At 42.8% G+C, this 11,094-nt stretch overlaps 2 protein-coding genes across 2 annotated transcripts; both read left to right on the top strand.

The window, feature by feature from the left end:
• The first annotated feature begins 6,481 nt into the window (after positions 1 to 6,481).
• Positions 6,482 to 7,867, top strand: LOC131332746 (uncharacterized). Its single transcript, XM_058367042.1, has one exon. It carries the CDS (start codon positions 6,482 to 6,484, stop codon positions 7,865 to 7,867), a length of 1,386 nt encoding a protein of 461 aa, XP_058223025.1.
• Positions 7,868 to 9,917: 2,050 nt separating this feature from the next.
• Positions 9,918 to 10,862, top strand: LOC131332748 (uncharacterized). The gene is made up of 2 exons (XM_058367044.1): positions 9,918 to 10,616; positions 10,704 to 10,862. The coding sequence occupies exons 1-2, from the start codon at positions 9,918 to 9,920 to the stop codon at positions 10,860 to 10,862; spliced, it is 858 nt and encodes a 285-aa protein (XP_058223027.1).
• The last annotated feature ends 232 nt before the right edge of the window (positions 10,863 to 11,094 follow it).

The following is an 11,094-nucleotide window of genomic DNA, read 5'->3' on the forward strand; positions in this document are numbered from 1 at the left end:
CGTATTCTTCACTACATCCTTCAATCTCGTTGAAGGTTTCCCAATACTTCTTTGCATAAGTCCTGATCTGCTCGTCCTCTCCTTGTTTCATAAAAGAAAGACTCTCAAAGGTTTTGGGAGCTTTCCTGCTCGTCAAAAACCGTGCAGTGAATTCCTCAGCCAATTGCACCCATGTTCGGATGGAGCGTGAGCCCAATCTGTGGAACCAGGACAAAGCAACCTTCCCTAAACTCGACGGGAACATTTTGCACATGATTGCATCATCTCCTTCATGCATAAACATCGCTTGCTGGTAATGCTGTATATGGGCCACGGGATCAGCATCTGTCTCGTAGAGGATGAATGTTTTGTGTTTTACCCTGGTCGGCAATCTTGCCTCCTGTAATTTTTTGGCAAAAGGGGAGGATGCTATATTCTGAAGTGCTTTCCGTGTTGCTTCCCGTGCAGTCATGGCTTCATCCTCTGGTCCTTTCTTGGATCTAATTCTTTCCCAATCGGAATCAGGTCTCTCGTACCTGTCCCTATGATGTTTCCTACTCCCTTCCTCCTCGGGGGTAGAGCTTTGACCTCTGCTTCTCCTTTTTCTCGGAGATACCCTCCTTCGCTCGGGTGTTCGGATCTTGCTCCTTCCTTTTCGTGGAGAAGCTTTATGTCGCCTTGGGGTCAGACTTCCGCTTCTGCTCCTCCTTCCTCGTGAAGGAGCCTTTTAGTACTGTACCAAAGCGTATTCACTGCCTCTAGAATTTCTTCGAGATAGTCCAGAGTCCTCCGGATGTTCTTTGATTCTCTCTAGTTCTCTGATTTCATGTTCTCGTTTTTTGATCAAACGAGCATACTCCTCAATTTCTTGTCTCTTCTTATCAAGAATGTCTTCGCCACGGTATACACTTCTGGAGTGTGCAATCTATTCATCCCCTCGATGGGATTTAGTCCTTCTCGTGGACTTCGATGCCGTCTCTCCATCTCTATTTTTGGAGTTGCCGTGGATAGTAAGGGGGTGGCCCTTACTCGTGGTCCTCTTGTGTCCTCCTTCGGGCTTTCTCGGAGCCCCGGGTGGAGACTTATCCCTTCCTCCAATTAACACATCCTTTGGGTCGTGTGGCGTTGCTGGATCTATTTCCACCATGGTCGTATTTCAAAGGGAACTCGTTCGATTCCCACAGACGGCGCCAATTGTAGGTGGACAAATTCAAGTAGTGCTTTGAACAGCACTGGAATGCTACGGCTTCACGTGCCTCTTGAACGTAACCCTAATTTGTCAATGAAACCCCTGTCCTGCAAAACAGACAAGGAGTGAGTGCACCTTTGCCTCTCGTGGCAAAGGCCCTCCGATGCCTTTGTTAGTATCACGGACTAGCAATCAAACCCCTATTCAGTAGGAAAGCAATAAGAATGCAGTGTATTGCGTACCTCTTTCCTCTAAGTTTACCTCATATTTATAGATTTATGGATGCTTGCTGCCCAAGTATCCATATTGCCCTAGGTTTCCTACCTCGTATAGGAAAACTAGGATCTCTTGGATTCTCGTTCCCTTATCAGTTTATTTCCTTTAATCCTTGTAGGACTCTTTCCATAACAAGCCGAACATCCCATACTCGTTGGGTATCTTTCTTAGATCCTATATTCTTGGGATCTCATCCCGTAACGGAATACCAGTGATTCTGGACACTTCTAGAATGTTCCATCTAATAGGACTTCTCTCTTTGTTCGGCCATCTCATGGCCGAACAGACGGCCTGGACCAATTACTTCACATGTAACTGGTCCTAAGGAAACAATTTGGACCATATCCTTTCTAAGGAGCTCTCCTCTTGTTCGGCTCTCTCTTGCCGAACAAGTTTCTTGAACAGTGGCATCTCATGTCATTTTCCTTGTATTTGGTCCAATAACGTCTCATGTTATTGCACCGAGAATCGTACAACCTCTCTGGACCATTGACTTCTCATATCACTGGTCCATAGCGCGTTGACCTTTTCTTTGACCGTGCTCGGGCTCATTTTGTACCTGTTCAGGAATACCTCCCTACATTTTCCTGCAAAACTAAAGAAACTACCTTATGTGCAATATTTCCTAAAAATGGCATTTAAACTAACGGATTTTAAGCACTAAGAACTACGTTATTGGGTGTCTATCAGTGGTGATGGTCCTAAACATTGGGCAAAGTGGTTATCACCTGTAGAATGGTGGTATAATTGTAACGACCCTGATTTTCAATAAATAAAAATTTCGTTAAATATTTGAATTTTATTTTTAATTACTTGATTTTGCTTCTGAAAATCCTTTTTAACTTCTAAAAATCCGTCATAATTGGATTTGAGACTTATAAAATTATATCTTTTCGCACCAGACAATCTAGTCATTTTCTAAAGACAAGTATGCTTGTAGAAGCACTTGTATATTTTCCTAGTGAGTGAAATAAAATCTTTAAAATTATATTTCTTAGCTGGAAATCCTACATGGCAAGTTGAGTTAATTTTCAACCGGTTAGTTGGAGGAACCGAACTACCAATTCACCTAGTTACGATCCCCTAACCCTAAATGGACCTTTTTGACCATCTTTGAGCCTTATGAACCCTCCAACCATATTGAACCTTTTGGACCTAAAAAAGGTAATCATTTTACCCATTGGTTAATAATTACTAGGGAAAATTTTATCCCTTGGGTAATAGAAATAAGTCAAACCAAATCCCATCTTTTTGCTTACAAAAGAAGCTAATATAGCCTATTCAATACATGCAAGCCTAGAATCATAGCCCTAAACCTAAGTCACTTTCTTAGATTTCCTATATACTTATGTGCTTAAAATATAGAGATATGTATCACATAGTCAATTATAAACATGTCTAAAGGACATATAAGCTTTCTAGGCAATTTTTGACCATATTTTTTTTGTTGACACTTGCAAGCCTATCACCCATATTTTATTTTATTTTATTTTTTTCCTAGACTAGACTACATAGTACTTAAATATACTTATATATGCATAAATGTGTGTGTGTGTGTATATATATATATATACACACACATACATATAGTACTAGAGAAAGAGAGAGAGAGAGAGAAAGATATTGTTGTACCGTGAAGGACAAGCCATCTTAGATTTTCTCCTACCAACTCAAGATATATATATATATATACCTTGTACTAGTGAGAGATGGACAGATATGAGAGAGATTTGGAGAGTACCTTGACATGATCTTCTTACATCCTTACAACCCATTTCTACACTTTATTTTGTTCTTTCTTGCAAGCAAACCATCCTAAGACAAGACAAGACCAAAAACCTTCATGATTTGTCACTTCAAGGCCATACCTATCATAATTTCCCCTTTACCCATTGGACAATAATTGCTAGGGAAAAATTTATCCATTGGATAATAGAAGTTAGTCTTGCCAATGGAAGCCAAGATTTTTCCTATAAATAGGACCATTGCCCATGCATTCAACTCACACCTTCCAACCTTTCAACTTCTCTCTCTAGAATCCTTGAGTTCTTACTTTGTTCTTTCTTGTGATAAGCACCTAAGATTGCTTGATCGTGGTGCTTAAGTTCATTAATTGGTAGTGTCTCTAGTTATAATTTGTCGTTTTTATTCGATTTTGCTTGTAAGGTAGTTTGCTGAGTGTTTAAGGTAAAACGTCCTTAAAAGGCGTATTTCGATCATGAGGTTAATTTCCAAGAAAATTCTAGTATCCACGCCCGGTGGAACTTCTGCTAACAGGACCTAAAAATGAAGGCGTAAGGCATCGGACAAGCTAGTGAGCCGTTGGGTGCCAAGCCTTGGAGGTTGGCCTGAAGACTTGGAGATAAGCAACGCGTATCGATACAGCCTTATTAAGTATCGATACGCATTAGCTTCGTGGGAAGGCAGAGAGTGTTGTATCGATACGACCTTAACCGGTATCGATACGGGAGCTCTTCGTGGAAATGGCCTTTTCAACTTAGCTGTGTGGTATCGATACTTTCCATAATTAGTATCGATACTATGAGCCTTCGGCCAGATATTTTGTTACTTTTTGGACTTTCCACTTTTGGAATAGTTGTCTTTATTAGTATACTTTTTAGATATTTTGTGAGATAGAACCCATTTTGTATAAATAGGGGGTTCCTTCTCTCTCTTTTGTATCTAGTCCATTACACCTTTAAGCCTTTTACTCCATTAATGCTTTTAAAGCTTCCTTATGTTATTTCTTCCAAGAACTCATGTAAGTTTAAGTTGTTTGTTAATTCTACAAGTATTAAAGTTGTAGCTACTTGTTGGATCTTCATATAAATCAAGTTTATTTTCGATTCTATCGGTTAAATATGTTTTCCAATTCTAGCATGCTTTCCAGTCTTTTCATGTTGTGTGAGTAGTCGATTAGGCTTAGGTATGGGGTGAATAACACCTAATGGCTTCGGTTAATCTAGCCTTTCTCAACTCGAGACTTGAAGTTTGGCTTGTAAAATGAGAAGTGCTCGCTTTTATGTAACAAAACTTACCGATGTTAATCACCGGTGATCATGTGCTCACTCACATGGTTCCGGAGCGATGTCTCGGTTCGTGTTTGCCAAAAGAATAAAAGAGCTCACTTGTTTTCCATACTGCACTTCTAGTCTTAATTGGTTTCATAGCTAAATCTTCCGGTTGATAGCCTATGCCGTGCGATTCAACCAAGTTTTCGTTGAGAATGGTTTGATGACTTAAGTTATGAGTGTTATGAACTTCTATGCCTTGCCGCTTGTTTAATCTAGTTAAAACTCATTTCTAGTCTTTTTCATAAGAGTATTTTCCACCTTTCAAAGCAAAACCAAAAGTTGGCCGTCTAAATGCCGCAAACCTTTACATCTAAAAATCCTAGCAAGCTATAAAGATTATCTCTGTGGGAATGATTCCGGACTTTCCGGTATTTATGCTGACAACGACCTAGCCCTACGTTTGGGGTAAATCAACCTATTTCAACGGTTAGGTTGTGGTGAAGCATATTTTGGCGCCGTTGCAGGGGATTTTTCTTATATAGCTTATTGGGAGGTTCGACAAACCATTGTAAGTATTCCATTTAATTTTTCTTTATGCAACTTCTACTATTTCTAGCGGATATCTCTAACCAATCATACTATCGACTTGAGGTGTAACGAAGCTAGTTTTAGTATCTATTGCCTTTTCTTTTCTTGCATACATATATATATCGAGGCGGCGGCATAGCCCCTCAGAATTGTCTTGAGAGAGAGGTGGCGGCATAGCCCCTCCAGTCTGCTTTTCTTATTGCAGAGCAGTTCCATAGTTCTTCATCGGTAAAAGTGGAGGTTCATGCTTGTGGTTAATCGTAGTCCCCACTCTAACCGACTGCATTGCTCTAGCTCTCCACCTCGCGTAAGAAATAGAAATCTCCGAGCTTACTCTCCACCAAGTAGATATTCTCGGCCGTATTCTCCATCAAGAACATCAATGGCGGATGAGGAAACTGCTCCGGTTAGGACTCTTCAAGACTATTTGAATCCCGAACGGGTCACTCAATTGTCACCGATAGTTTTTCCACGGCCCACCACTGTTGCCAACACTTTCGAGTTCAAATCAGACTATCATCGTTGCATTCCATTCTTCCACGGTATGGAGCGCGAGGATCTGTACCAACATATCTGGGAATTTGAGGAAGTTCTCCAATCGTTCGTTAGCGGGGAGGTGCTTCTCAACCAAGCAAGATTGAGGCTTTTCCCTTTCACTTTGAAGGATAAGGCTAAGACATGGTTTCACTCTTTAAAGCCTCAATCTTTGAACACATGGGGGGAAGTGCAAGATATTTTTCATAAGAAGTTCTTCCCAGCAAGCCGAACAAAGCTCTTGATGGATCAAATCCAAAGTTTCAAGCAACGTGAATGAGAAGCTTTCCACCAGTATTGAGAGCATTACAAGGATTTGCTTTCTGTGGTTCCCCACCACAACTTTGCCTTGTATCAACTGATTCACTACTTCCATATGGGCTACACACAACAAAGCAAGCAACTGCTCGACACCATGTCCTCCGGGGGATTCATGAATAAGTCACCCGATGATGGTTGGGACTACTTAGATGAGTTGGCCAAGAAGTCTTTGACTTGGAATTATGAGGATGCTGGTGATAGAGCTATGGCTAGCCAAGGTCCCGGTGGCTCTGGAAAGTTCTCCGTAAATGAGCACAATGCTATCGAATCACGGATGGAGCAACTAGCACAAAAGTTGGAAAAGTTTGAATTGAAAGGGGTGAAGGAGGTTAAAGAAGTGCGAACGGTGGAGGAGATGTGCGTTATTTGTGAAACGACGGGTCATTCAACCGACAACTGTTTGTTTATTCCTGTTCTCAAGCAGCATTACAGCCACCTTCCGATTGAAGATGTTAGTGCGGTAAACCAACGATTTGAATCGTTTCCCCAAAACTTCACCCAAGGTCAAAGACAACATCCGGGATTCCGTTGGAACAATTAGATTGAAAGAGGACCCTCTCAAGCCCCTCCCAGCCCTCAAATGCAACCATGGTGGCCTGCTCAAGGCCAAGGGCAGCCTCATTTTTCACAAGGACCACTAGGTTTTGTATCTTCTGGACCATTCCAGGCACCTAATCAATTTCAACCTCCGCCAAGGCGATCTTTGGAGGACACTCTTCAGTCCTTCATGCAAGCTCAATCGAATTACAACGAGAACAATACACAAATGATGGGGGAGTTGACAAACCAAATGGGGAAGATTACCACCTCAATAGGGCTTCTCCAACAAGAATGGGGAAAGTTTCCTACTCAGCCACAAGGCCAACTTCTCATTGGTAGTTCTTCTGTACCGCCGCCCGAGCAAGCTCAAGCAATCATCACTCTTAGGAGTGGCAAGGCGATTGACAATCTTATTGTCAACCCGTCGGCTACACCTACTCTAGTGCCATCTCCGACATTAACAAGTTCTACAACGCTTGGGGAATCTCCTAAGCCGACTCCGGAGGAAGACGGGGAATCTCCCGTGCAAGGTTCAAAGGAAGCTGAGGCCACTCCAAGCCCACAAGTCTCCCCCATTCCGGCACCCTATCCTTCTCGACTGAAAATGCCGGCTCACCCATCCAAGGATGCCGATATACTTGACGTGTTTAAAAAGGTCAATGTTAACATCCCTTTGATGGATGCCATCAAGCAAATTCCTTCTTATGCCAAGTTCTTGAAGGATTTATGCACCCAGAAGCGTAAGCTTAATGTGCATAAAAAGGTGCTTCTTACCGAGCAAGTTAGCCAAATTATCCAAACAAACCTTGCTCCTAAATACAAAGACCCTGGATGTCCTACAATTGCGATTACGATTGGACGTAAGCGAGTGGAGCAAGCTCTTTTGGATTTGGGGGCAAGTGTGAATTTGTTATCATACTCGATGTATCAAGAGCTCAGTTTGGGAGAGATGAAGCCTACGCGAGTTACTCTTCAATTGGCAGATAGGAGCGTCCAAATTCCTCGTGGCATGGTGGAAGATGTATTGGTCCAAGTTGATCAATTTGTATACCCAGTGGATTTTGTTGTCTTGGATACTTGTCCATCGTCTTCATCACCATTGTCTACTCCCATTATCCTTGGTCGGCCATTTCTAGCAACCTTGGATGCGGTTATCAATTGCCGGAATGGACTCTTGAACATGTCCTTCGGTAACATGAAGATGGAGGTCAATATGTTCAACGTTGGGGTTCAATTGGGTGACGATGACGAATGTCAAAATGTCAATCTTGTGGATACATTGGTGCAAGAGCATGTGGATGAATTCCTGTATAAAGATTCTATGGAGCTAGCTCTTACCTCCGAAGAGGCCGCTTTTCTTGAATCCGACGAGATGGAGTCCCTCTTTTCCTTGCTTAATGGAGAAGATGGCGATGAGGGAATTTGAGGAATTGCACCGTGGCTTCCGAAGTTTGAAGAGTTGCCTCCTCTTGAGCAGAAAACAGTGCCTTCTAGCGTCAAGCCGCCTATTCTTGAGTTAAAAGCATTACCCGACACATTGAAATATGCGTTCCTTAGCGAGAACAATACATTTCCAGTGGTTATATTGTCTTCCCTTGAGAAACTCCAAGAAGAGAAATTGTTGAAAATTTTGCAAAGGCATACAAAGGCATTAGGATGGATTATCGCGGATATTCAAGGCATCTCTCCTTCTCTATGCTCTCATCATATTTACTTGGAGGAGAATGTCAAACCATCGCGACAACCTCCACGCCGGCTTAATCCAATCATGAAGGATGTTGTTCGAGCTGAAATTCTGAAATTGCTTGACGTTGGGATTATTTATCCCATCGCCAATTCTAAATGGGTGAGCTCCATTCAAGTTGTCACTAAAAAAGCGGGAGTGATCGTAGTGCGCAATGACAAAGGCGAGCTTGTTCCGACCCGTGTGACTACAGGGTGGCGAGTATGCATAGACTATCGCAAGTTGAATGCGAGCACACGCAAGGATCACTTTCCTCTCCCCTTCATTGATAAGATTTTGGAGAGAGTAGCCGGTCATGCCTTTTATTGTTTCCTTGATGGTTATTCGGGTTATAACCAAATAAAAGTGGCCTTGTCCGACCAAGAGAAAACAATGTTCACATGCCCATTCGGGACCTTTGCTTATAGATGCATGCCATTCGGCTTGTGTAATGCTCCCAACACCTTTTCAAGATGTATGATGGGAATATTCAGTGACATGGTTGAAAAGATTGTAGAAGTCTTCATGGATGACTTCTCCGTGTTTGGCGACTCGTTCGAGTCATGTCTTGCCAACTTGGAGAAGGTTTTAACTAGATGCGAGGAGAAGAATTTGGTTCTAAATTGGGAGAAGTGCCATTTTATGGTCACTCAAGGGATTGTGCTCGGGCATATTGTATCGGCCAAGGGTATCGAGGTAGACAAGGCCAAGATTGACCTCATTTCAAACCTCTCTACCCCGAAGTGCATCAAAGACATCCAATCTTTCCTTGGCCATGCCAGTTTCTATCGGCGTTTCATCAAGGACTTTAGCGCAATCTCAAGGCCGCTTTGTCACCTCTTATCCAAAGACGTTCCTTTTGAATGGACCGCCGCATGTGAGTTAGTGTTTCTTAAACTCAAAGCTAGTCTCACCATGCCTCCCATTGTTCAAACGCCCGATTGGAATCTTCCATTTGAGTTGATGTGCGACGCAAGCGATTATGCCATCGGGGCCGTTCTTGGCCAAAAGAAAGACAAGCATCCGTGGGTGATTTACTATGCTAGCAAGACCCTCAATGATGCTCAGATGAACTATTCCACTACGGAGAAGGAGCTTCTTGCCATAGTGTTTGCCTTGGACAAATTTCGGTCTTACCTAGTTAGTGCTCCGATCACCATTTACACCGACCACTCAGCACTCAAATACCTTTTCACCAAGCAGGATGCAAAGGCCCGCTTGATCCGATGGATCCTTCTTCTGCAAGAATTTGACATCACCATCAAGGATAAAAAAAAAAGGGGTTGAAAATGTGGTGGCCGACCATTTGTCGCGCTTGGAGTTTGAGGATCATACTTCACATATCCCTATTGGAGATACTTTCCCCGATGAGCAACTCTTTGGTGTATCCAAAGCCCCGTGGTTTGCTGACATTGTTAACTATTTGGTTACGGGGCTAATTCCAACACACTGGCCCTCTCATGAGCGGCGGCGGTTCCTATAGGAAGTGAAGCACTTTTCCTATGATGATCCGTACTTGTTCAAGTACTGTCCCGACCAGATCATCCGCCGGTGTGTTCCTGATTTTGACCAACGTGGGATTCTACAATTTTGCCATTCCGAAGCATGTAGCGGACACTTCTCTGCAAGGAAAACCATCGCCAAGATACAACAATGCGGTTTTTATTGGCCGACTCTGAATCAAGATGATGACGCCTTCTGCAAATCACGTGACCGCTACCAATAGTTGGGTATAGTGACCCAGCGGGATGAAATGCCTCAAGCGAAATTCCTAGTTGTTGAAGTATTTGACTGCTGGGGCATAGACTTCATGGGACCGTTTCCGATGTCTTTTGGCAACTTGTATATCCTCTTGGCGGTGGATTATGTGTCACGATGGGTTGAGGCCATTGCAACTCGTACAAATGATCATAAGTTGGTGCTCGAGTTTCTTAAGGAGTATATCTTGTCGCGGTTTGGGGTCCCTTGTGCCATTATTAGCGACCAAGGGTCTCATTTCTACAACAGGTCTTTCGAAGCTTTGATAAAGAAATACGGCATTACGCACAAAGTCTCCCTCGCATATCATCCTCAAACCAACGGTCAAGCCGAGCTTGCCAACTGTGAGGTAAAAAGCATTCTTGAGAAAACGATAAATCCCAATCAGAAGGATTGGTCTTTAAGGTTGACCGATGCTCTTTGGGCATATCGTACTGCATACAAGACCGTTTTGGGTGCTTTGCCCTATCGGCTTGTATATGGTAAGGCATGCCACCTTCCGGTGGAGTTAGAACATAAGGCGTATTGGGCTATTAAGCAGTTAAACTATCGTTTGCCCGATGCCGGAGTTCACCGTAAACTTCAATTGAATGAGCTTAAAGAGATCCGTAGAGATGCATATGATAATACAAATATTTACAAGTCTAAGGTTAAGGATTTACATGACAAGCACATTCAAAGGAAAAAATTTGAAGTTGGTCAAAAAGTACTTTATAACTCAAAACTTCATCTTTTTCCGGGCAAGTTGCGTTCCCGTTGGATTGGCCCTTACATTGTGCAGACGATTTTCCCTCATGGGGCAATTGAAGTGACGAACCCCGTGAATGGTAATGTTTTTAAGGTAAATGGGCAAAGGCTTAAGCCATTTTTGGAAAAAATTTCGGTAGAGGAAATTAAGGAGTTAGTCGCACCGGTGTATCCGGTTGACCTTGTTGTTTGATCTTTCTTTCTTACCTATGTTTGCACGGGGAGCAAAAGCGTAACCACTGAACTTAATTGTTTGTCAGACCCGGCCCCTGGGTAGGGGGTACCCACCATTGACTTGGGTATATGTAGCTCCGTACGCCGCTACTAAAAAAAAGATCGTGTGCCCAGCTCCGGTTAGTAAGGGCAATTTTAATATCAGTGACATAGGGCTTTCATTAGCTTTTCTAATAGGAGAAATTCACAGT

This window comes from Rhododendron vialii, chromosome 7a (assembly GCF_030253575.1).
Source record: "Rhododendron vialii isolate Sample 1 chromosome 7a, ASM3025357v1".
Lineage (NCBI taxonomy): Eukaryota > Viridiplantae > Streptophyta > Magnoliopsida > Ericales > Ericaceae > Rhododendron > Rhododendron vialii.

What these genes read in the sequence shown, in the direction of transcription:
- LOC131332748 (XM_058367044.1), top strand. Translation starts at nt 9,918, where the DNA reads ATGCCTCAAGCGAAATTCCTAGTTGTTGAAGTATTTGACTGCTGGGGC. An exon ending in TTCAAAGGAAAAAATTTGAA is followed by an intron (nt 10,617 to 10,703) that starts GTTGGTCAAAAA and finishes TACATTGTGCAG; the next exon opens with ACGATTTTCCCTCATGGGGC.
- LOC131332746 (XM_058367042.1), top strand. Translation starts at nt 6,482, where the DNA reads ATGCAACCATGGTGGCCTGCTCAAGGCCAAGGGCAGCCTCATTTTTCA.